General features: G+C 47.0%; 3 protein-coding genes across 4 annotated transcripts; 2 read left to right on the top strand and 1 right to left on the bottom strand.

Annotated features, from left to right (window-relative positions):
- Positions 1–1,686: 1,686 nt before the first annotated feature.
- LOC120824870 (vascular cell adhesion protein 1) lies at positions 1,687–4,368 on the top strand. Its single transcript, XM_040185983.2, has 5 exons — positions 1,687–2,226; positions 2,727–2,996; positions 3,079–3,411; positions 3,514–3,771; positions 3,886–4,368. The coding sequence occupies exons 1-5, from the start codon at positions 2,151–2,153 to the stop codon at positions 4,056–4,058; spliced, it is 1,110 nt and encodes a 369-aa protein (XP_040041917.2). The 5' UTR covers positions 1,687–2,150; the 3' UTR covers positions 4,059–4,368.
- A 3,547-nt stretch (positions 4,369–7,915) lies between these two features.
- LOC120825420 (3',5'-cyclic-AMP phosphodiesterase 4C) lies at positions 7,916–18,671 on the top strand. Its single transcript, XM_078079573.1, has 17 exons — positions 7,916–8,172; positions 9,093–9,791; positions 10,711–10,845; positions 11,934–12,061; positions 12,153–12,335; positions 12,462–12,501; positions 12,594–12,664; positions 13,157–13,319; positions 13,433–13,526; positions 13,663–13,820; positions 14,292–14,390; positions 14,479–14,643; positions 14,714–14,813; positions 14,895–15,049; positions 15,240–15,362; positions 15,451–15,633; positions 16,528–18,671. Exons 2-17 carry the CDS (start codon positions 9,750–9,752, stop codon positions 17,806–17,808), a joined length of 3,120 nt encoding a protein of 1,039 aa, XP_077935699.1. The 5' UTR covers positions 7,916–8,172; positions 9,093–9,749; the 3' UTR covers positions 17,809–18,671.
- An 873-nt stretch (positions 18,672–19,544) lies between these two features.
- LOC120825424 (ADP-ribosylation factor-binding protein GGA2) lies at positions 19,545–25,400 on the bottom strand. 2 transcript variants are annotated; one of them, XM_040187031.2, is made up of 16 exons: positions 25,268–25,400; positions 24,458–24,542; positions 23,948–24,023; positions 23,431–23,529; positions 22,852–22,975; positions 22,634–22,734; positions 22,454–22,534; positions 22,221–22,358; positions 21,810–22,011; positions 21,592–21,696; positions 21,438–21,505; positions 21,257–21,348; positions 20,990–21,120; positions 20,720–20,889; positions 20,437–20,547; positions 19,545–20,102 (listed from the first exon to the last, which is right to left on the bottom strand). In XM_040187031.2, exons 1-16 carry the CDS (start codon positions 25,302–25,304, stop codon positions 19,974–19,976), a joined length of 1,749 nt encoding a protein of 582 aa, XP_040042965.2. In that variant the 5' UTR covers positions 25,305–25,400; the 3' UTR covers positions 19,545–19,973. The 2 variants fall into 2 exon arrangements, with proteins under 2 accessions (XP_040042965.2, XP_077935700.1); XM_078079574.1 differs by having other exon boundaries at positions 21,822–22,011; positions 25,268–25,396.
- Between the last annotated feature and the right edge of the window lie 467 nt (positions 25,401–25,867).

Below are 25,867 nucleotides of genomic sequence, written 5' to 3' on the forward strand. Positions count from 1 at the left end.
TATATCGTCTCTAAGAGCCTTTTTGATTGGTTATTAAGATGGAGGCGGCTGCTGCTTAGAACCCTGGGAGAACCCCATTGGAGCACAGGGACGTCCATCCCTCCAGGCTCTCGGATCATCACGCATCCCGTTGTTCATGAGTTCTTCACATCGGGATGTTTGCAAGATGTGTGCAAGATGATTTGCATATGTGCAGCCGGCGTAGTTCTAGGTGTGGACGTGTTATTCCTAGAAAGGGGAACCGGTGGTTCCTGTTGAACTGCATTTTACAGATAGTGTGTGCGTCTTTTTGCATGTTCGTGTGCTGGTTTTGTGACTTTAAATAGACGTTGTTTGTGCAATCCGGCCTTTAGGCGGCCTTCACCCATTATTACTATGCATTTATAGTTCAAGTGTAATTTCGTTCTAGCGTAAGCGTGCATGTTTATATTTTAATACCCAACACCTCCTACGAGGAAGAAAAAAGCACTCGACTGGATGTAGAAACTGGAAATATATTGTCTTCTTCACCATCAGAAAACCTTGTGTTTTTTGGAGTATACTTCTCCTTAATTTGAATCTCTAATTGTCTAAATTGTTTTAGATTTGGCAGATTTTGACCAAACCCTGATTTTTGATTCATGATACATTTTGTCCTAATCCAGTAAATGTGGATTTAGTACTTCCTCCACTACTATCATATCATATCTTCCGCTTCTGTGTTTATTAGCGGTTAGCAAACCATCTTTCTGCCACCATCTGGACTGGAGTGTGGAACAGAAGTTTATGCAGAACCAAAATAGATAAATTAAATAAATTAATAAATAAGTAAAACTCTAAATGTGTTTAACTAAATCCGTTTCTCTCAACAACGTAATAATTGTATATTTTATCTGCTCGATTCCCCAATAGACCTGACAGTGACCAGTACAGATGCCTTTTATATCCACCAACATCCACCTGTCCATTCCCCTCCACACCAACATGAGCTGGAACCCAGATGAATTGTGTAGCTCAGCCTCCAATTTCCATCCTGTACATTATGAGGAATATTCCATTAGTTCTGAGAGATGATCTACCAGATCCTGCTTGTCAGTGCTGAGAAACTGTCAGATGCAATAACAGTATTGTTTAGTTAAAGGTTCTGTTCAAAGTAAATGGTGGAATTTTCTTTGAAAACTAAACTTAAATTTACATTCACTATTTTGCACCAGAAGGCACGTATGCCTTAATATTAAAAACACACTTTCGCTGCATTTCCCCGGATCCTCGCATCGGAACAGGAGAGAAATCCCACCAAAAATGTGTTTTTTTTTCATAAAAGATTTTAATGAAAAATCCCCTTTCAAACTTACGGTGAAAGGAGAAAGGTCAAATTTGCCAATATGTGATTGTATTATAAATCCGCTTTCATACCGCAACCCCCTCACGTGTAAAACGTCCACAGGATGTTTGTTTCTAATGTCTGCAGAGTTTGTGTTTGTAGTCGGGAAGCCTGATTAAACGGTTCGGATGGTTTTAAGCGACTGAAGGAATGAAGTCTCTCTCTCTCTTCTCGGATTGTGTCGTCCTGCTGCTGGTTTCCATGAAAAGAAACGCAAACAAGCAGGCAGCTTGTGAGGTACCAGCACTGATACAGAAGAGGTCACACTTGTGTTACAGTAGGGAGCGTTCAGCGCTCGCGGGAGGACTCTCAGGAAACTGGGCGATAAAGATCACCGGGAAGCTGAGGAATGTTTGCTCACTGCTCTGCGCTTCAAAATGTTTCCATGTGAATTATAAGCACAAAACTTCTACATTGTCCCCCCGAAATACGCAACCTCCAGTTGTGTGTGCGTGTAGGATTTGAATTGTCCAGAAAAAAAACGGAGAACGTCAGTAGAATTCACGAGGAATTCAGAACAAACTACTGCATCCGAATAGTCCTCTTTGCTTAGGAAGGTTCATAACTGAGTGAAATGAGCCGAAAGTCCTGTAAGTGGCTGCCTTAATAAGAGCCGTTAGGAACCATTGGGAGTATTGGGACGCAGCCAGAGATGAAGACCGGCTGCCTGCCAACATTGTTTGACTGCGATATAAAACCAGGAAAAGCAGAGCGCACTCAGTGTTTCTCCAGGAGCCTCTGGGTTTTATGTTGGTTCTTATTTTTTATCTAAATAAAAGGACTTGGGATGATGTTTGCCCGTTTAGTTATTCTGGTCGTTTCCTCGATGAGTTTCCTGCACAGATTCCATGTGTCCGGTTGTGGTAAGTGGGGAGTTTTCTATTCGAACAGCCTTAAAAAATAGTACATTTTGGTTGTGCAACCTTAAAGGCAGCTTCACTTTCAAGACGTACTTAAATAATATGAAAGGTTTTATAGCGTTTTATAATTTTCTGTCCGGTGCCTTTATCCTTAAATTCTATTTAACTTAAATGATATCTTTGGACAGTCGTCATTTTGTATTTCATTTAAGTTCTTAGTATTTTTGTTATTTCTAGACTAAAGTGTTTAGTCTGAAGTCAGTTTCCAGGTTTCCGCACGTGTAATGGGTTGTAAATGAAAAAGAAAATCCAGACTTTGTTGGGAGGGCGCGGTGCCCCCACAGAGGAAACACCAATTGGACCAAAGGTGCATTTAAGTCTTAATCAGTCTTGTGTTTATTTTATCTATAGATCAATATATTCTTGGGACGGATTATACATTATAAGTATCTGACTAATTACTCATCAAGCGGTTTAAAACCACCTCCTTGTCTCCGTTACAGATACAAACTGTGCAGATAAACCAGTTTTCACTCCATCCAGTCTGGTGGTGAAGTTCGGTGACCCCACCTCTGCCAACTGCTCTGTGTGTGAGCTCGCTTGTGTCAACAACAAATATGGTGTGGAAAGCCCCACGGGAGTCACGAGGAAGGACGGAACCACAATTTCATGGACAGTCGATTCACTGACTGAGTGGTCGGTGTCGTCATTGTGTTTCTATAGTGATGATGCTGGTCACCAGTGTTGTACCTTCCTGCCTGTTACTGTCTACCGTGAGTTAGAAACATCTAAATGAGCAATAAACCGTCTCTGGGATTTTGATATTTGTTTCTAAGCGTGTGTCTGTCTCCACAGAACCTCCACAAAAAGTGTCCATCAGCTTTGTTAACCTCACTGGGCCGATGTTGGAGGGGCGTCAGTACACTCTGCAGTGTACAGTAGAGCACGTGGCTCCTGTTAAGGACCTCCGTGTGACCTTCTACAGAGGACAGACAGCACTGGGTCAACCACAGTCCATCAACAGCACAGGGACGAAACCAGTGACTCAGATCTTCAGTGTGGACATCAGCCCGGGTAGAGGAGAAGATGGAGCTCAGTACTGGTGTGAAGCCAAGCTGGAACTGGGACCTGAAGGACCAAAGCTCCCTCCAGTGGAGACGTCACAAAACATCACTGCTACTGTGCACTGTGAGTCTGAGCAGACAACATCAACCTGCAGAGGAACATTACCAAAATGTTCCCACGTCACAGTTCTTACATTTTGTAACAACTCAATTTAAAAATCAACAGATCAGCCTCATCTGGAGGGATCATCACATCCAGATACAATCAGAGTCCGGGAAGGAGAACTTCTACGACTGAACTGCTCGGCTGTAGCAAACCCCCCCCCCACGTACACCTGGACGTACCCGTCAGGGAGAAGGGAAGCCTCCCATGCCGACGTTCTGACTATCAACTCCACCACTGTGTCGGATGAGGGGAAGTTCACCTGTTCAGTGGTCAACCTGCTGGGAAATGTCACCAAGGAGTTTGACGTGGAGCTTCAGGGTGAGTTTTATCGTCCAGGCTCCAGGTTGATTGTGACTGTTTTGGTATTCGCTGTTGTTCCGACGTTGAACGTTCCCCCGTTTTCTTTTTTCTTCTTCACCCAACTTTCTGCAGCAAACCCCACGGGAATCATCATTGCCGTCGTAGTTGCGGTTGTCCTTGTGATCGTGGCCTCGGGCCTGGTTGCATACTATTGCTACAGACAGAATCGGTGGGGACAGTACAACCTGAAGGAGGTTTTTTCCCGCTCTCACATGCGTCACTCTGCTGTTCCCACTGCGAATTGAGGCTGTTGGCACTTCCTGTCATTACTCCACTGATGGTGTCTAATGAACTAAAATGTCAATGTCAGAGAATTTGTTTGTTCTAAAGTACTTAAAGAAAGAAGCAAGCCAAGAAATACATATAAAACAATTTTCAACACGGTTTCCGTTTGCATGTATTTGCTGTGAATGTGTTTGTGTGCTGTATTGAAAAGAGGAATTCATATACAGAGAAAAAGCTTTATGATGATGAACTCACACTTGAACTTCTATTATGATGAATAAGCTCTGATCTATATTCATTCATGCAAATAAACAATAACAATGAGATGCACCACAGTCTCTTCTATTGTTATTTTATTGCATTTTAAAGTTGTTGCTAATGGAGACACCATACTAAAACACCACAAATAGATAAACCTTATGTTAAATATCAAAGATAATGATTTTTTTGTTAAGAGCCTTATATTGCAGTAATCCAGGGGAAGAATCTGAACTTCAGAGTAAAAGGTACTGATGGAAGTTGAGGATGTGATTACAGATTTCCTGTTTATGGGATTCTTCACCGCTAGCTGAGCTCAGAACTTTGGATGCTTTTTGATCTCTGGGGTTTCACAGGAAACTGCAGAGATCAGGCAGTAGATCACAGAAATGTTTCACTCCTAACATTTTCCTTTCCTCAATAACTACAGCTCCTCTCATGAGGAAGAAAAGAGAGAACTGGATATAGAAAGTAAATTTAGCAGTGAAATCATAAGCTCACAAGGTTATTAAATAACGGAATATACTTATTCTTATTCACCATCAAGTAACCGCTTGTGTCTTTTGGAGTATACTTTTACTTAATTTGGATCTCTTAAAGACATCGCTCTAATTGTTTTAGATTCGGCAGATTTTGACCAAACCCTGATTTTTTTCTGATACATTTTGTCTTAAAGTAAACCTTTGCTGCATATCTGAAATAATATTAAAAGTTAACGGCTGACTAACACTACCCTATAATCCCCGTATTAGGCCCATGGACTGTATAAAAGAAGTAGTCTTGTACTCCCTCCACTACTATCAGGTTAGTAATCCGTCACAATAAAAACAAACAAACCGCGCTTCCTGATGACGTCATTGATTGATTTACAGGCGCGCGGAGCTGCGCGTCATCGGCGAGTCGGCTCGTGGCTAAAAAACCCACCCGCACTCCCGGCTGGTCGGTGCGGCGTCGCAGCCGAACGTCTCGGCCCTTTTTCTCCCCCTTCTTCTCCCCCTTCTTCTCCCCCTTCTTCTCCCCCCCCCCCCACCCCATTAAAAGCTGGTTTACATGAGTAAATATATGCGGTTTAATTAAAGCAGCAGAGGGACGACATGCGCGCCGATGTACCTACTTTCTACTTTTTCTTCATTTGTCTTTACATCCTGTTCATCATGAGAACATGTTAATGGATTCTGACATGAGCGGCGTCTGTCTGCCTGAGTCCTTTAGTTGTTTGTAGCCTTTCAAGTCATTGTTTGCTCGTTCCGTTGATCTAAATTGATCCTGTGTGTGTGTGTGTGTGTGTGTGTGTGTGTGTGTGTGTGTGTGTGTGTGTGTGTGTGTGTGCGTGTGCGCAGTAAATCATCATTGTACATCATTTTCTTCCCCCGAGATTAAACCTTTCTCTTTAAGATAAAGAATTTAAGTCCTAAAACCTCAAGATTTTTCTAATAAACATTTCAGTGCTGCATCGACCGCGTTCGTTTCTGTTCTGTATTGCAGGAAATGCAGAAGAGCTTTGATGAGAAGAACATTGCGATGCTGCAGGAAGCCATCGGGAAGATGCACATGGAGGTGAGCGTGTCCGCTGAATAAGAGGAGGATGCATGCTGATCGGATCCGATTACGTTCACTTGATTCTTTGTGTTGAACTCGTGTCGCTCTGTTTGTCCTTTACAGGAGGGAAAATACTACCTGCAGAGGTGCATCGACTCCGGACTGTGGGTCCCTGAGTCAGTGGGGGGGGGTGACGAAGTAGAAGCAGATGAAGGAGACGATTAATAAAAGAGTGAACATGTTAGTCGACAAAGTAACGCTTTAAACGTATTTAATAAGCATATGATCTAAACCAGCGTGTGGTATAAAACGCGTTAAATGGGAGAAAAGCTTATGAAGTTTTCAAACAAAAGCACCTCAACTTTTTTTTATTTTTCAATTGAAGCTACTTTGGTGCCACCAAGGAAACAAAATGATGAAAACCCACTTAGTCACTCTGAATATCACGTCGTTAGAAACCTGATTTGATATGAATCATTAATTAATTCAAACAAGCTCTCACTTTAGAGCCGTCGCAAAAGCAGCCACTTCTTCAGATTTTTATTTTAGTTCTTTGGCATTTGACAATCTTGACATCCCAGTTGGCCGCTTGGTCTTCATTCAATTTATTTATTTATATAAATCCGTCTTCCTTCTCTTCACACCTTTTTCACAATGAAGTCTGCAGCTTACGGGATTAAAACACCTTGGACACAAAAAACAAAAGATGCACCCAAAAACAAATCATCCAAACGATCTGCTTTCTGTGGCAGTTCCTTCTGTGGTCAACGGCGCCACCTTGAGGCCGTAGACCGCATCAGAGGCCTGGACCATGAACCTTTGACCACCGTCTATTATGCTGTGCAAACTACAAAAACTTATTACTTATCAACTTTTGTAAAAAAAAAATAAAAAAAAAATAGAAGTCCAATGTTTTTGATCTTTTGTGTAGAAAAATAAAGTTGTGTTGTAACGATCACGTCTTTGTAACTTAAACACATGAATGCTGACGTCCTCCTCAGGAAATAATTATAGATTTAATTATAAGCTCCACACGGCTACACTATGAATGTATTTCTTGTTTTAGTAAGCGTGAGCTGAATAACGTTGACATGAGTCAGTCCAAGTAAAATACTTTGTCTAATTGTTTCTTTGTCCTTTTATTGGTTTTATTTTGTATTTAAAGAACACATTTGTGTTTGTGCAATAAACCTTTTGTGTTGTCTACAAACTGCTCTCATTTCTTGACTCATATTCTTCCCTCTCATAATTAATTGCTCCGTCGTGTTTAATCGGTGGTTTTGACTTTAATGTCCTGAAGTGACTTTTGTGAATAGAAAACAGTCAGCGTGATAAATCGAATGTGGATGATGCCTTTAAAGGCGGAGGAGGAGGAGGAGAACAAAAGCGCCTCCGTTCATCTGTGTGAGGAGCAACGTGAGGTCGACCTTCATGTGTGACTCCGGATCAACGGAACCTCTTTTCTGCCTGAAGGGGAACCGAGATCATCTGATGTCTTACCGGCATTTTGCTTATGACATCATCATTCAAAGTAATCTGCCTCTTATTCATTTAGCAAATGTAAAATATTCTGCAGCCGCTCCAAGGAGAGGACTTCCTTCTACTCCATATTCATTTAAACTACATTGAAGCAACGTTTACAATTGTCCAATGTTCTAGAGCTCTTTATCTTCTCAATGAAGTGATTCCATGTTTGGTCTAAAATAATTATTATTGCATCATAAAAACATTTATGGGGTGTTTTTGCTTGTTGCTCTGCAGCTCCAGCTCACACATGTTCCACAATGTATTAAAAAACAAGCATGAATCCATGAAATCCAATGAAAGCACAATTGAGACGGGGGGGGGGGGGGGGGGGGGGGGGGGGGGGTTGGGGCATGAGCCCTTTATTGTCATTGTTTGTCCTGTTATTTTGGCAGGCTTTAATGGGGGGAAATGACGCCCCATCGAAGCAGATAAAAGCAGTGAATAAAAGGGTCGGGCTGCCGATGGGGAGGAGCTGTTGTGCGGGATTAATGGACACACTGTGCAGGAGGAGGGAGGAGACATGGGCTTCTCCACGGGGGGGCTGAGGGGGGGGATGCTGAAGACGCGGATATTCATGAGGACCTGAGCGGCTTCTCTCTCTCTCTCTCTCTCTCTCTCTCTCTCTCTCTCTCTCTCTCTCTCTCTCTCTCCTTTCCGTTGGTGACACAGTCTGCAGAGAGGCTGAGAGAGGGGGGGGAGGGATGGGGGGGATGGAGGGATGGAGGGAGGGGGGGGCGGGGTGGGGGGAGGACGGACGAGTATGAGAAGCAAGACGGGGCCCATCTCGCCATTGATCTTGAGGCGATCAAGGTGAGCGTGTTTTTTATTCTTAAATGCAGCGGCTCGACTGTGCGTGTGCGCGCGCGCGCGTTGACTGTGCGTGTGCGTGCGCGTGCAGAGGCGTGACAGTGGCGCTGTCCTGGTGTGCGCATGGTCTCATTGTGTCATTACATATATATATATATTGTTGTATCTGGGTTTTGTGTTAGAACAGCCGCTGCTGGTTGAGCTGCATATTGATGCTTCGCTGCTTGGTTTTATAAGCAGCTTTTATCTGTAGCGGAGCTGATGGCAGCCGTGGTGTGTGTGCGTGTGTGTGTGTGTGCGTGTGCGTGTGTGTGTGTGTCATTGTCCATGCAGATATATGTCACTGTGTCACCGAAGTCGTTTTTGGGGCATTTCTTCACCTGTGAATGTGTGCAGACTGTTGATGTTGATGTGGGAGGGCTTCCGCTGGGTGGGTGTGTTCTTCTTCATGACCCCTGGCAAATAAATAAAATAGAGTCCCGTCCACCGCTCTCGGTCCGTGGACCAGCTCGATCGGAGGCACACCAATATGCCGAAAAACGGTCCCAACCGATGGAATCAGGTCATCCCGGACCGCTGTGACAGTGTTGCAGTATCTGCTCAGAATTAGTCACAGCGTCGGTTCCTCAGGGCAGCCCTCCATTGGTCCACCCGTCTTGTTTGGGTATTAGTCAGCAACTTTTTTTTTTTCTGCTCGCCCATTGGCCTCATATTGGTGAAAAAAAAAACAATGGGCATTCAAACCCAAAATATACCTCCGAGCTCAGTGAATGAGCGTGTCGTGTTTGGGGAAAGGCTTCTTTCACATCTGATGATGCATCAAGTGAAAGCAGGACATCAAGTTCTGACGGAGGGAAGATGCCTCAAAAAAACGTGAGAGCATGAGCGCGCTTGTTAAACTCTTCACATCTGCTTCCTTACAGGGGAATCAACGGGAGGAGATGCTGATGGACGCCCCCATGTCACCCGGAGTTTACACATCTGGAATCCTCCGATGAGCCAACCCCACCTGCCACCTCTGCCTGTGCGGAATGCGGATCGGAGCGATCTGATCTGAGACAGGAGGGAATCCTGGGATCCTCCCGCCAGCTGGATCCACTCTGCTGATTCTTGCATTCATGTGGGATCAGGTTTACAACTGGGAAATGTCATGGGAACAGTTATCCAAGTCGGATAAACATTTAAGGAAACTCGGGAGAAGGCTTTCCTCGGCGGCGACGTCCCGTTGGCTCGACCGGCCGAAGCAAGACGGCATGAGGGGGGCGGACGTGCTTTTTCCCAGAAACTCGTAGTTTACACTAAAATGGAGTGAGGACATTCGTCCGGATTTTTCTTCCCGTCCACGTTTTTTTTTTGTTGGCGTTTTTGGAAAAATACGAGAACGAGCTCAGAACAGAGGTCGTCCACCTGCGACTGGACCCGCGGCGTGAGTCGGCTCCGATGGGGGCCGGTGGCGACCCGGTCTGACCCCGGTTTGACCTTGCTGTGACCTCTGACCTCCTCCGGTCCTGGCTCTCCATCTGCTCTGCTGCCTGGGTTCAGGAACGCTCCGCCCTGGGGCCCAGAACGAGCCAATCAGGATGAAGAAGAGCCGCAGCGTGCTGTCTGTGACTGCAGAAGAGGTGAGAACACAAACAAACAACCCGAGGATCCGCTCACTTCGTCTCTCGTTCCACTGAGAGCGCCGAGAAAAAGGGCCGAGCGGTCCGGTCACACTTTACTGTGTGTGTTTGTGTGTTTGTGTTTGCTTTTCTTGAACGCTTACCATGACACACACACACACACACACACACACACCTCGTGACTTTCACACATCCATCCGAGGCTCCCTTTGTTCTTGTTTTCAAGGTCTGTGTACGCACTCAGAAGACAGAGTGGACAGTTTGTCCTCTGCCGCCGTCATTTACATAGTGTGAAGCACTCAGTCAGTCCTCGTCCGGTATGCAAATGAGCGCCAGCTTCACGAGGGCTCCGTGTTTAATCAGCCATCTTTATTCCACCCAAGGATATAAAACTGTCTGCAAAATATTCAAGTTCTCTTCAGCGAGTGGCTTTACGTTTGTTTATGTCGGCGTGTGTGGTTCGGGGGTTTCGAGCGTCTTACCACATCTGGACGACATCAAACGCAGCATGCAAGCAACACGGCACTGTTGCCTAGCAACTGCTACCGTTCCCCCCCAGTGTTTAGTTGCTACGGTACTGCAGTGCAGATCAGCCTCCAAGAGCTCAGTCTGTAGAGGCCTCATCCCAGACACACACACACACACGCACACACGCACACACGCACACGCATGTGGCCAAACACAGAGGCACGCATGTAAACACAAACACACACGTAGCTGATTAATAGTCTGTGTTTTTGGTGCAGTTTCCTCTCCTCATCGGTATTTGAATATTTAACCGCGGGTTGGCGAACGCGGTTAAACGACCACTGCACGGACCAACGTGATCCTCTGACGACGCTTCGCCTCTCACTTCCTGTCCCCCTGCTCCCGTCACCTGCCCCCCCCCCCTCCCCCACACCCTCCCCCCGTCTCACAGGGTAAAGACACAGACATGACAGGTGCTGGCGAGAAAGCGGAGTCATCTCGCATCAGCCGATCTTACACGTCCGGAGCAACACTCGGGGCTGAGCTGCGCAGAGGGAGGAGCAGGAGACTCTCGTCTAGTCTCCAGGTACCCGACAGGGGGGGTCATTGACCTGCATGGGGCCAGTATCAAGCCATCTCCCTCATGTCAACATTGTATTTAGTGACCATCGTGTTGATTTGGCATGTTTATGTACGTACAAACAACAGCAACACGCTAGAAAGGACAGTAGCTCTTCGTCCTCGTCGATCTGCAGTGGCGATTCTTGGCTTCCTTTGATTTGGGCACAACAGGAAGAAGAGAAAACCCGTCTGCGCTCAAAATGCATCACTATGCAACAACATGATGACAGCACGTGATGCAGGCGGATTAACAACAGATCAAATGTCTGTGTGTGATGGGAACGCTGTGCGCCTGGCTTACTACTCACAATTACTTGAATCATTTCTGTCATAGGAATTGCATGTATTATACATTGTTCATTCTGTACACATGGCATCCATTGTAGTCTGTCCATCCCGGGAGTGGGATCCCTCCTCTGACGTTCTCCCTAAGGTTTCTTCCCTTTTTTTCCCTCTTGTAAGGGTTTTTTCATTTTTTGGGGAGTTTTTCCTGTGCCGATGGTGGGTTTCGGGGCAGAGGATGTCGTATGTGTACAGACTGTAAAGCCCTCTGAGGCAAATTTGTAATTTGCGATTCTGGGCTATACAAAATAAAATGACTTGACTTGACTTGACTCTCTCAGCGGCTCACTGCTCTGCAACTCGACCGTTCTGTTGTGGCAGCAACGGCGTTCTTAGAGGAACACGGATCCATTTAAAGTGTGAACGGACAGCAACAGTTGTCGTAGTTAGTTGTTGAATATAGGCGAGCGTTTAGCAAATAAATGTCCCTTCCTGTCTGCTGGATGTGGACACGTTCACAGATCAAATTAAAAAAGGGACCTTGTGCCTTTGAGGTGTGAACAGCTCTAAAATCTGAATTATTACACTCATTTTATTTCTGTTGCACTTATGTTTGAAATATCATGGCTGCACCGCAGGACAATAACGCACACACACACACAAATGATTTGGTCAACAAGTACTGGACGAAAAAATATCTTTTTAGCTTTTAACATGAGAGCGTCGAGCCGAACGGAGCCGCACAACTTCCCTTCCCTTCCAACTTCACAGGTGCCCTGCTGGCTCCGCCCACGAGACCGCACGCGCTCACCCGAGGTCCTGAGCAACGTGACGCGGCCGACGACCCTCCCCCTCCGCATCCCGCCGCGCATCTCCATCACACAGGCAGACGCCGACGGGTACACACACACGCACACACACACACACACTTTGCTCCCTGCACAAAGCTCCTGCTGGATGCTCCCTGGTCCGGGTCCCGTCTCCATGCAGGTACGAGGCGGAGAATGGCGTGTCGCCGGGTCACACCCCTCTGGGTTCGCACAGTCCGGGCCTCGCCCTGCACACCCCCTTCGCCCCGGGTCAGAGGAGGGAGTCCTTCCTCTACCGCTCCGACTCGGACTACGACATGTCGCCCAAGACGGTCTCACGGAACTCGTCCCTCGCCAGCGAAGGGTGAGAGAGACTCGAGACAAAGATAATGAGCTGGGGGGCCGGGGGGGGCGGGGGGGGGGGGGTCGTGTCTACCTGCAGTGTGTCCAATGGTTGGAGTTGAAAAAGCATCTTCTTTTCACCTCTCAGGCACGTGGGAGAGGACTTCATCGTCACACCTTTTGCTCAAGTGAGAAACTCATCGTGTCAAATATTTCATAATAAAACTAACCATCAGGATGTTTATTTCTCTGATTGTTCGTTGTTATTATTATTATTTAGGTGTTGGCCAGTCTGCGATCAGTGAGGAGCAATTTCACCATTCTTGCCAACGTCTCCACACCACCGATCAAGTCAGTACCAAGTCCTCGTGTCAACGCTGTGGTCATGTGACCACCTCAGCTAATCTTTACTCCAGAATATGATATGAATTAAAATAAAGCGATTTGTCTTTACAAGCATGCATCTCATGTCCCATCATCTCTTTTTGCGACTACGGCAACATCTTTTAACAATTTGAGCTTCGGTTTTCATCTCGTGACCCCCAAACTCAAACCCTGCATTAGGCCGCGCACACGTATCACGTATTTATTTTTAATACGAAGAGAGAAAGAGGGAAGAACGTTCATGCTGTGTCATCTCCGTCCCAAAGGTCCAATTCAATACAGCTTTATTTCGCTGTTGTATTAAAGCAGTCGTTCAAAGGAGTGCAAGAAAAATGAGAGTGAAAGCAATTTATAAGTCTAACAAACGGTAATCGTGCATGAATTCAGTCGCCTCTCTTGACCTGTGACCCGCTGAGTGTCTGTGAGCTCCACCTAAAGCGCGCCGCCGCGTGTCCCCAGGAGGTCTCCCCTGGCCGGGGTGTGTGTCAGTCCCCGGGCGGCGCTGTCGGACCAGCAGTACCAGCAGCTCGCCCTGGACACGCTGGAGGAGCTGGACTGGTGCTTGGACCAGCTGGAGACCATCCAGACGCACCGCTCCGTCAGCGAGATGGCCTCCACCAAGGTTTTTTGCGGAAAAAAAACAAACCTCACAGCCCGAGAAACACCGTCAACGTTTATATATTTGTTGAAAATAGAGTTTTGTGTCGGCACTGACTGGTGTCTGCTGTGCCACAGTTCAAGAGGATGCTGAACAGAGAGCTGTCCCACCTGTCCGAGATGAGTCGCTCCGGTAACCAGGTGTCCGAGTACATCTCCAGCACCTTCATGGGTGAGTGGGGCCGCCGCGTCGCTTCTCCCCCGGGTGCCTCGTCCGATCCGCGACCTCCGCGCACAGATAAACAAACAAACAATAAACCCCTTGACCCGCGCGTGTGTGTGTGTGTGTTCGTCCATCCAACCTGCAGACAAGCAGAACGACGTGGAGATCCCGTCTCCCACCCTGAAGGAGAAGTCCATGAGTCACATCAGCGGGGTGAGGAAGCTGTCTCACAGCTCCAGCCTGTCCAGCTCCTCCATGCCTCGCTTCGGCGTCAACACGGAGCACGAGGACGAGCTCGCCAAGGTCTCGTTGTCCTTTCGTCTTCTCTCTGCCTGGATCACTTTGTGTCTCGTCAATACCAGATAGAATCTGTGGATTTTGCTGCTTCGCCTTTGGGTCGTTTTATCCCGAGCTGGGCTCAGGTGACCCTTCCAGGAGTTGGAGGAAGTTTCGTCTCCTGCACTTTTCTACTTTTAATGATTTACGGCTGAGGCGCTAGTTGCATTGAGGCCGAAGTGGGAGATTTCCTGTGGGACGTGCATGTTTTTTAGTGCTTTTTTCCTCTAAAGAGCCGATGTGCTCATAGTACCCAAACCTCTCTGCATCTCATGAAGTTGGAATTTTCTTATTCCTTTGGTCAGGCCAGAATCCCGCTCACCAAATGGGTTATTCATCCGTCTAGTAACACAAGGATGTGCTGAAAATTGTGGGTTGTATATTCAAGAGCGAAAGGAACCTTATAACATCATGTCTCTCTGTGTGGTGTTTGAGCAGGAGTTGGAGGATCTGGACAAATGGAGCTTCAACATATTCAGAGTAGCGGAATTCTCCAACAACAGGCCTCTGAGCTGCATCATGTACACCATCTTCCAGGTAGACAGAGTGTGTGTGTGTGTGTGTGAGTGTGTGTGTGTTTGTACGCGTGTGCGTGACGCCGTGGCTCCGTGTCCTCCCTCATCAGGAGCGAGAGCTGCTGAAGACGTTTCGTATCCCGGTCGAGACCTTCGTCACCTACGTGATGACCCTGGAGGACCATTATCATGAAAACATTCCGTACCACAACAGCCTCCACGCCGCTGATGTCGCCCAGTCCACACACGTCCTCCTGTCCACACCGGCTCTTGATGTAGGTTGACTGACAGACACACACACACATCTGGTTTTATTACTCAAACTGCTTTTCTTGTCCTTCTCAGGCGGTCTTCACCGACCTGGAGATCCTCGCCGCTCTGTTCGCCGCGGCGATCCACGACGTGGATCACCCCGGCGTGTCCAATCAGTTCCTCATCAACACTAGTGAGTAGGCGCGCGCACACACACACACACACACACACACACACACACGGTGTAACCCCTGTCTCTCCGCACTGTGCCCAGACTCCGAGTTGGCCCTCATGTATAACGACGAGTCCGTCCTGGAGAACCACCACCTCGCGGTGGGCTTCAAGCTCGTGCACCAGGAAAACTGCGACATCTTCCAGAACCTCACCAAGCGGCAACGCCAGAGCCTCCGCAAGCTCGTCATCGATATGGTCGGGACCTTTTCTACCGGTCACGTTGTTGTAGCGGATCTTCTGTGCCGTTTAACCTGCGGTTTCTGTCTAACTCGACCAGATTACAGTCGATCACACACACACTGACGTTCATCACGACCAACGATCTTTCGTCCCAGATCCTCGGCGGTGGTTTCATTTGATCACTTTGGATCGTTTCTACTCGCAGGTGTTGGCCACAGACATGTCCAAACACATGACCCTCCTGGCTGATCTGAAGACCATGGTGGAGACCAAGAAGGTGACCAGCTCCGGCGTGCTGCTCCTGGACCACTACACGGAACGGATACAGGTAACTCGTCCTCCGCCCGACCGCCTGAACGCGGCGCTCACGCGCGCTCACTGCCCCGACGCGCGTGTGTGTATGTGTGCGTCTTCAGGTGCTGAGGAACATGGTGCACTGCGCGGACCTGAGCAACCCCACCAAGACGCTGGCGATATACAGACAGTGGACGGAGAGGATCATGGAGGAGTTCTTCCGACAGGGCGACAAGGAGCGAGAGCGAGGGATGGAGATCAGCGCCATGTGCGACAAACACACGGCGTCCGTGGAGAAGAGTCAGGTGACGCCCGATCTGTGCAGACTAAATGGAAACTGTGTCAGGGGGTTTTCTTTAAAAGTTTATTATATCATGAAAACTATATTATTACAAGTCAAAGTAATTAAATGCACGTGCAGCTGCGGCAGAACATAAATCAGAGGATCAACAAAATAATTACGATCGACTCTCAGGTTCTGGATGTTGCTTCAAGAGAAAGAGGCGAACGTGGGTTCTTATACAGGAAACGTATTCTTTTCATAAATCTGGCACAGGAACAATGTCTGGAATCATTTAAGATACATCATTTTTTGGGGGGATGCGTGTATTAAAATCTCATTAACGTGTCAACGTCCATCTGCCTCGTTTGGTGTCCATGACGTTTAACAGCAACATTTTGCTCCGTTGAGCTTCTTCTTACAGGTTCTGTACTTTGTTAAAATAATCTTTTGAGATATTCTGCCAGTTGGATGTCTGTATACTTCAAAAGAAAAGCTTAATTTTATTTCTTGCCAAGAGTTAGATGAGAAGATTCGTACCATTCCAGTATTTGTACGATAAATCTTTGGGAATAAACGTTAACAGCAGTTCTGGCTGTGCCCGGTTAATTTGAACTTTTTCAATTTAATTAAATTTTTTCATTTTTAGCCTGTCATCATAAATCAAAGTTTAAACCCGCAGAGAGAACAAGAGAGCAACGTCCCTCATGTGTACAGAACAAACCACCTAATAAAATGAAAACAACAACATCTGAGATACAAAAATGCAATTCTTCACCGGGATGGACTGAACAAAGATATCATTTATCATTCAGTACTTATGCTAAGCTAACTGGCTACACATGAGGGTGACAGATTCCCCTACACGTGCGAGCGTTTCTCTTCACACCGCTCACATCTCAGGTGTGATTCTTTCCAGGTGGGTTTCATCGACTACATCGTCCACCCGCTGTGGGAGACGTGGGCCGACCTGGTGCACCCGGACGCCCAGGAGCTGCTGGACACGCTGGAGGAGAACAGGGAGTGGTACCTGAGCACCATGCCCCAGTCGCCCTCCCCTCCCCCCGACAGACACCTGCAGCACGACCGCTTCCAGTTCGAACTCACCCTGGAGGACCTGGAGCACAACAACCACAACCACCTGCACCTGAGGAGCAACGGCGGGAGGAGCAGCAGCAGCCGCCATGACGGGGGGGAGGAACGCACGCAGGGCGGGGTGGAAACCGAGGAGGAGGACGAGGAGAATCATAACGGCCGACATAACGGAGTCCGAGAGGATGAGGATGAGGAGGAGACCGGTGACAGAGAGGAAAAGCAAGAAGAACATAAGGAGAACGCAGAGGAGGCGGAAAATGCAGAAGAGGAGGAGGAGACTGGTGGAGGAGAGGAGGAGGAAGAGACTGGTGGAGGAGAAGAAAAAGAGGAGGAGGAAAATGCAGAAGAGGAGGAGACTGGTGGAGGAGAGGAGGAGGAAGAGACTGGTGGAGGAGAGGAAAAAGAGGAGGAAGAGGAGGAGAACGCAGAGGAGGAGGAGAATGGTGAAAGAGAAGAAGAGGAAGAGACTGGTGGAGGAGAAGAAAAAGAAGCAGAGGAAAATGCAGAGGAGGAGAAGACTGGTGGAGAAGAGGAGGAGGAAGAGACTGGTGGAGGAGAAGAGGAAGAGGAGGAAGAGGAGGAGAACGCAGAGGAGGAAGAGACTGTTGAAAAAGAGGAAGAAGGGGAAGAGAAACATGGAGAGGATCAAGTAGAAGAAGAAGAAGAAAAGACCGATGAAGTGATCGATGCAGCGGAGGAAGAGGAGACTAACGAAGAGGAGGAAGAGAGTGAGGAAGGAGATCAACAGCCAGAAGGAGAAGTGGAAGACAAGGATGCTGCAGAGAATGAGGAGGCAAAGACTGTGGAAGATGAAGGTGAGGAAGCTTTGGAAAAGGTAGATGGGGAATTAGAAGGCGAAGAGGGAATCGAAAATGGGGAGGCAGACGTGGAAGAAAAAGAAGAGGAAGAGGAAAAAGAAGAGGAAGAAGAAGAAGAGGCGGCAGCAAATCCTGAGGAGAACCTACAACCAGAAGAGGGTGAGACGGACGAGATGGAGGAGGAAGCTGAGGAAGAGGTCGGAGAACCAGAACCAGAACAAGAAGAGGAGGCTCCTGTTGAGGAAGAAGCTGGAGACGAGGAGGAAGAAGATGAAGAGGCATGTTAGTTTGGCGTAAATGACCTACCTGACTCCCGTGAACAAAAAGCGAGAGGTTTTTGAAACGGGGCCCGAGAGCGCGACGCGCGCATCGTGGCGCTCGTCCTCGCCTCTCGGCCCGAAGGCTCGACTGCAGACGCCTGAGACAAAGTCGACGGAGGGACAGCTAGGAGACGTCTTCCTGACCGGCCGGCGGCGATAGAAAGACTTTTTGCGTCTTCGTCACCGAGTGTCTGTGCATCCATCACTGCCGCGGCGGAGGAAACGGAGGATAATAATAAAAGCGCCATCTCGCTTTCACTGTCTTGTTTGTTAAGAACACAACGACCAACAGCTGTTATAAAAAATAATGAAAATGTCAACTTCCTGTTTGTCAGAAAAGAGAAAAAAAAAAGTCTGGAAAATGTCTGTCGTCTTATATTTACTACAAAAACGTTGAGAAGGACTTTTGGGCGCTGGTCTGGGAACAGTTTAACCTCCTCGTAATAACGTTAACCGCCGGACCGCTGCGACGCGGCGGAAACATTTGCAGCCGAACTCTAGAGGCCGAACCTGTCGTGTGTCTCGATGTGTGTTCCCGGGATTCATCCCAAACCCCCGAACAGTTTCACCGCTACCAGACTGAGACTCCAAACTGACCCTGAACCAGCACTGAGCGACTCAGCCTTCCTCTAAACGGTGACCTTTGGGGTCACGGGTACATGATGCGTGTGACGGTCTTCCACAAATCCTCCCCCCCCCCCTTTTTTTCTTTTCTTTTGTTTTTGTAAAAATGTAATTTGGCACTTTATCTAAAACCCCTGTTTCATATGTGTACATAATAAACATGTATTTTAATCTCCCGATGTCATATAATAAATATGATCGATGAAGCTGATGGATGTGTTTTTTTGGGGCTAAATTCTGAAAAGTATGTTAAAAAACATGATTTTAAAAAGAAAATGTTGAAAAATGTAATTTACGATTCTTTTTTTTTTTTAATATTTCAAATATTTTTTTTTAATTGTACGTTGAAAGAAAAGTCGTAGGAGTTAAAAGTAAAACTCAGGGATGAATTTTTTTTGAAAAGAGCATAGTTTGTTGAAATAAAATTTAAAATAAGTCATAGTATAACAGTATAGTACAGTATGTCCTAAAAGTGATTAAGTAGTTTGTCATAAATATGTGACGCAGTAAAGTACTCCTAGAACAAAGTTGTATAAAGTCTTGATATACCACATATTAGTGTGCAGGAAAATATTTCATAACCTGCAGTTGCTTAGTTATTTGAATTTGGAGGATTTGTCGTGACTGAAAATGAGCCTTGATGTGCACTGTGTTAAATAGTGAGTCTCCATCGATGACCTGTGGCAGAGCAACACACCGTTGGACAAACAGACACTAAACTACAAGTTTAGAGAAACATTCACGTTGGCTTCCCAACAAGTTTGACCATGTGACAGTTAAGAGATGACGAACAAAATAACAAAGATTCACGTGTAAACTCTCACAGCCTATTTAACCAACTAAGTCGTTCTAAAACTTAATTACATCACTCAATGTAATTCGTCCTGCAATAATTAGCTGCTGTTTTCGGCACATTTATTCACGCCACACGTCTTGAGGTTTAGAGACGTAATTTGTTTGCGCTCGATGTTTTTGATAATATTTGGTTTTCCAATCGCTCACAGAGTTTTAATGGTAGAGATCAGCTGAATCAACACAAATATTGACATATTTTTATATTAATAGCAAACTTTTAAAAATTGAAAATTAAAAACATTTCATTTATTTATTGAAAATGACCTCTCGCGGCCCACACTTTGGGAATCGCTGCATCACGGAGGCAAATGTAGCAAATACAACGTTCATTCCTTAAGAAAACCTCATTCTTAACATAAATACAAACTAAAAACATCACATCTTAAGCCACTGGAATTGTTCACGTCACAAGAGCAAATAAATACATTTTTTCATGTAAATACTGGCGTCAGACATGAGAAGAGGTTCAGCGCTCAGCGGTTGATGTTAAACACCAGATATAGAGTTTACTCACCTTCTAGAGTAATAAAAGCCTCCTGAGGTCAGAAAAACACATCATCTTACATCTAAGAGAACACGGCTTTGGTATTGGTTTGTTGTGAACCCCTGATCCTCTGCTCTCGGCGTTTAGCGTTTCAGGTAAAAGGTCCTTTTCAGTCCGAGGAGTTTTCCGGGGGCCCGATCAAAGAGGTCCAGTCGGGAAAGTTGTCGACGTCTCCGTTCTCCGTCAGCTGACGGCCTCCATGCGTCAGTGTCAGCTTGTAGCGGAGACGCAGCCTCCGCTGACAGGAAGGAACACGAGAGATAAGCTGATACATTTATTGTATTATGACGTACCACACGAAGACTTTTTATAACCCACTACATTGGGACTTTTTATGACATAGTACGCTGTGACTTTCTGAATTTAAATTTATTGGTAGCACATTTTTACACTCAGCGGGGCACTTCTGCAGAACAAGTACTTACCTTTGGTTGTATTTTAGTGTATATTTTCACCTGCGTTCGTACAAATGTAGTACTGCTAATTCTAAATAAACGACCCGAACCACCACTGAACGAACTTACCACACAGGCACAACTAGGTCGCTATGCGCCGTGCAGCTACAAACTCACATTGTGAGGATTGGACAACAGGAGGACCTGGGAGACGGCCGGCGGGGGCAGCAGAGGGTTGTACGCAGGGAGGCTCGTCGCTGAGGCGGGCTGAAGTTTCAGCAACACGGTCTGCAGGACATTTAAGGGAAACCACGTTGGCACAGGACATCTTCGAACGGTGAGTGTGAATAATAAGAGAGCAGGGGAATCGGTCTGGCGGGTCTGCGCGTCCACTGGGAGGCGCCGGCGTCTCGGTGAGACTGAAAGCGTGAACGCCGCAGAGCGAGCGACGTGAACGTGCCTTTGGAACAGCGGCTTGGAACAGGAAGCCTTTGACGTGGAGGGCGGACGTGTTGACGGCGGAGAGGACGACCACGGCGACGCCCGGGCGCCCCGGCGGGGAGTCCCGGGCGAAATGGAGCGAGACGTGGACGCCGGCGTGATCGTACACGGTGATCGGCTCGAGGTTTCCTGCCGCCAAACGAGGGGGAAAAATAAGAAAAGAAACACGTGGCGAGGATATATCCAGCGGCGGGGGAAGCGTGAAGTCCAGCCGGCTAAATGAACCTACCAGATTTGATGGTTTCTATGGGAACGACGATGTTCTTCAGGAGTTCTGGCGCCTGCGAGCTCTCCTCTGATGGCCCAGGATATCCAGACGTTTCACTGAATCGCTTCTGCGACTTGGACGGTGATTGTTGACTGTGAGGGAGCGACCCGATGGAAGAAAAGGTCATTTTAGAAGGACAGTAAATAACGGCAAATAAACATGACAAAGATATATCTGAAGTCTCTAAGATTACAGCTTTAGTTATTTTAAACTTTGCTCCATATTTACCAAACGCTCCCCTCACATCCACGGGCCCTCAGCACAACGCCGCCGCCGCCGCCGTTCTGCTCCGCGCTCTTCATCTGAATCGCTCCATTGAACTGACAAAAGAAGATAAAACCGCGTTAAAACACTTCAGGATAAAGTCTCTAAGAGCAAATAGCTGGCGTGTAAACTTCCGAGCTCAAACCTGTAGAAGTTCTTCATAATACGAACTCGCCGTCTCTGGAGTCCGTTTGCAGAGCGGATTGTCTGACTCTGGAATCACAGGACAGAACTTCATCGCATTACGAGTCGTCCCTGTCAGAGGGAACCTAGAGATGTCGGTTCGAGCGCCGGCCCACCTGATTCATTTAAGCCTGAAACGGCTTTTCTGCGCGTCTGCGGAGAGTCCAGAGCCGACAGGTCGATGAGGCGGTAGCTTTTGATCTCTGAGGGACTCTTCGGAGCTGGAGGAGCGATTAGAAAAAGAAACGGAAACCAAGTATGAGGCGCGCGGTGCGGAGACAAACGCGCAAAGCGCAGGGGGGGGGGGGGGGGCGGACGAAACCCCCGGGCCTACCGTGACTTTTACCCTCCGTGCCCTCTGCACTTCCCCTCCGGTCGCACTCCCGCTTTCCCACTCGCTCCTTATAGCTGTTCACGACCAGCGTTAGCTCGTCGCTAGCCGACAGGATCTGCGCCAGAGCTTCGTCGTCGTCCGTGGTGTCGCTGGCCAGGCGGAACAAGCTGGGCCTCAGTCCATCGCAGCGCTCGTACACGGCCTGCAGGAGGGGGGGGTTAGACGTCATCACGAAACTGTTGACTTAAAACACATTTTCAGCTGTGGTTTTCGTATTTAATGAAACCAGACTTTCCATTTAGCAATGAGGAGCTCTCAAAGGGAGAGACCGGCGTCTTAATTCAACGTTATTCTCCACTGACGTGGTTTTACATGTGACTGTTTAATCGGCATCGACTACGTCAGACGCACCTTCACCTCGTCGCTCGGCTGCAACGAGGTCCCAGCGGCCGCGTGCCGGCCCAGAAGCTCTCTGAGCTGTTTGGTGCTGCTCTCCACCTCCTGCAGAGTCGACTCACGCTTTGACGCTTTCTCTGCCTTCTCCTGCTCCTGAAACACACACACACACACACACACATCAATGCTAAGCTCATCCGTATGTTACAGCTACATGCAAACACGGGCCCCCGTCAGCAAGCGCTCACCTCTCTGATGGTGCTTTTAATGAGCCGGTTGGCCGTTTCCAGGTCCTCGGGACGGCCGCTTTTCAGCAATCTGGCCAACAGCTGATGAGAGAAAACAACTCATTTCATCAGGAGGAAACTTTACGCGACGTCAGCGGACGTCGAGCACACACACACACACACACACACACACACACTCACAGTGGCCTTGTCCTCCTGGTCGAAAACAGAGTCCGCGGTTCTTTGCGTTGGGGGCGGCATTATGACGACGTCTGGCAGTTTGGGATCTTTCTTGACGATACCTGAAAGAACAAACAGAAGCGGAATGTGGCGTTGTTAACGGGGGAATGTGGCCGGGGAGGTTGGGTTCAGGTGTGTGTGTGTGTGTGTGTGTGTGTGTGTGTGTGTTGCATCCAGACCTTGTTTCTTCAGCATGTTGTAGGCCTCCTGGATCTTGGGTTCGTCCTTTAGCCACAGAGTCCAGCCGTACAGGACCTCGGTCACTCTGTCCTTCACTCTCTGCGGAGTCCACGCGCCAAAGTACTGCTCACAAAAGATCGACCAGGTGTTATATATATTAATGTATGTGTTTATTTTATAACGTAGTACATGATAAAACGCTCATTGACTAATTTGTTTACTTGTATGAATCGACATGATTAATAAATGGAATAGAATCAATTGATATCGTGTCTTTTTAAATTTATATCTGTCTTTTTATATTGTTAAAAGTAAATTAATCCATTTAGCTATTTCTTGATGTTACTTTTCCGTCTTATGTGAAGAATTGCAAAATACTCTAAATTTTTTATTATTTTATTAGTATATTTTTCATAAGAATAAATACATAGAAAAACCAAAACTAAACACAAAACCCTGTCAGTAAAGTCTGAATTGTTACATTAAGTTTGCCATCGTTGCCTTTAGCCCGAAGAACCAAACCGACTAAAGAGGATCGGTACGGAAGGAAATGAGCAGTCCGGCCCGCCGTCGCTAACCTTCGGCGTTAAGAGTTTAATAAGCTCGTTGAGAAAGCGAAACTTGGCGGCCTCGCCGTGGAACCTCTTCCCGCAGTTGTTCATACACGCCTCGAGAACCTGGAAAGCACCAAGTCACAACAACAAAACCACAATCAACGGAAGGCCACATCGGCGTGCACAGATGAGAGAAACGAGCTCTCCTTGTCTTCACACAATGCAGAAGGCAGGACAGATGTGTAACTGCAGGTTTCGCGGTGAACCGCCTTCAGATGTCACGTGACATGAAGCGTTATGTGGTTAAACGCAGTCGCTCCCTTTCGAATGCGGCGACAAACGGCACGCAGGATTCCAAAACTGGTGTGCGTTTGGGCCATGTGAGGAAATTTAGTCACAGATGTTCCTCACAAAGACGCTGCTCTGCCGATCTCGCTAAATGATTTGTGTACATTTAAAAACAAATGGGCAAAGGAAGTCGCTTGTTTCTTCTAACAATACCCAACGTGTGCTGTCCGTGTTCGAGAGTCGGGTAACTTACAGTCAGAGCCTGCAGAGCCTCTCGCTCCTGAGGGGACTGGATTTTATGGGCAAGAAGACGAATGGCTGCCTGTGGCCTGAAAGTAGAAATAACGAATCTACATTCAAATAAAGAACACTAAGGAACCTTGTAATACAGACATTTAAATAAGTACTTTATGTAAAGCTTCAACTAGTAAGCAATGCTTGATCAAAGCTGAAAGAAACGGAGTGAAAACGAAAAACCCTTTGACCTTTGACATTGAATTAAGACGTTATAACACGTTAATACTGAAGAGAGTCAAAGAGGAAAAAGGTGCAGCGGAGATCCTGCTCCTCCTTCTTTGCACAATGGTGTAACTTAGAAACCGTTTCTGCAACGAGGATGTGAAGTAACGCTTTCCTCAAATGATAAGTGACTCCTGAACGCAACGCAGCCCCCGCCCCCCCCCCCACTGAAAACTTCTGCTGGGCTTCAGAAGCCAGGCGACGATGTGAGAAAATAACCGCGTGGCGATTGTGATCCGTTTACCCGCCGGCCTCCTGGTCCACGAGCTGGTAGAAGCCCTGGATGCAGTCCCATCGGTCCTCCTGGTTGTTGGGGTCGGTGGCCTGGTCTGCAACACAAATTTCCACTAATAGCCTTAAAATGAGTCAAATACTTATGACAAAAGAGCTAATGAGGAAATGAAAATGAAAGAAGAGATGTACACAGAAAAAAAAGGAATCAATACTTGATCACATGAAAGGTGCACGTAGTTGTATAAATCTAAATATGGGATTTCTCATGCCTTCATTTATCTATCGACTGGAGTTTGTTTACTTTGATGACGTTGCACTGTTTGGGATAAATAGTGTTGTTTTGGGTAAAAACGTCTTTTATCTCTAATCGTGAGCCACATTGTCAACAAGAATTTAGAAAATCCCCAAAAAGGTAAATCAAACTTTAGGTAACCTGGAGGGGATTGAAGACCACATTATCAGTGGTTTTCATTTGCAGCAACATTTTATTTAACATCTGAAGCGCGTTCACGAACGCTCCGCTACTATGCGCGTGCACGCAGCGCAGACACAACAGGCGGACTTCCTGTTTCAACCGCCTACCTGCGCAAATAACACACTTATTTGGATAAAAGTTTGAACACAATTTTTTGTTTTAAAAACACTTTCATAAGTTAATCACTAATGCGGCCCGTTACCGTCGCAATGACGTCAAACCGACGGCGCGAGCTGTAGACGTTGGCTCAGAATGTCACGCGATGAGAGCGTGTTTACTGGAATAAAACTACAACAAACAAACAAACAAACAAACAAATGGCGACCACCCCCCCGGTCCACTTACTGAGCCATGACTGTAACGTTGCCTCAGCGGTCGCCATGCCGTCTGCTGCGGGTTCAGAGGAGTTTGGCGGCCGAGCAGAGAGCGTCTCTTTACGGGGGGGGTGGGGGGCGGGGCCGGGAGAGGGGGGGCGGGGCCGGGGGGTGACATGTGCGCTGTGACATGTGACACACACGCCCGGTCACACGCAGACCATATTATCTCTACATTTGTACGATCAAACTACTTCTACTTGAGAATATTGTACGTTTTACTCCACTTGAGCTTTTGGATTTGAGTGAAACTTGTATGTGAATATTTTACGTGATGGGGGGGCGAGTAGAAGTACAACTTACTTACTGACAAGTATACATGTTGTACATCGGTGGTTAAGCTTCCTTTACCTTAGTACTAGTATTACACATTACAAAGTACCCGTAAAATGAAATGTACCATACGCAGCGTTTCAGCAGTGAATTCGTAAATATTTTTGTATTTATCAGAACTTCACATTTCACAGCTACGAGTTGATGTGGAGGTAGTTTGAAGTACTTTGTAGGCTTTTGAGTAGTTTTGGATGTAAAATCCTAAAATAAATCTTCTCCCTTCTCACAACTGAAATTA

This window comes from Gasterosteus aculeatus, chromosome 9 (genome assembly GCF_964276395.1).
Source record: "Gasterosteus aculeatus chromosome 9, fGasAcu3.hap1.1, whole genome shotgun sequence".
Classification (NCBI taxonomy): Eukaryota; Metazoa; Chordata; class Actinopteri; order Perciformes; family Gasterosteidae; genus Gasterosteus; species Gasterosteus aculeatus.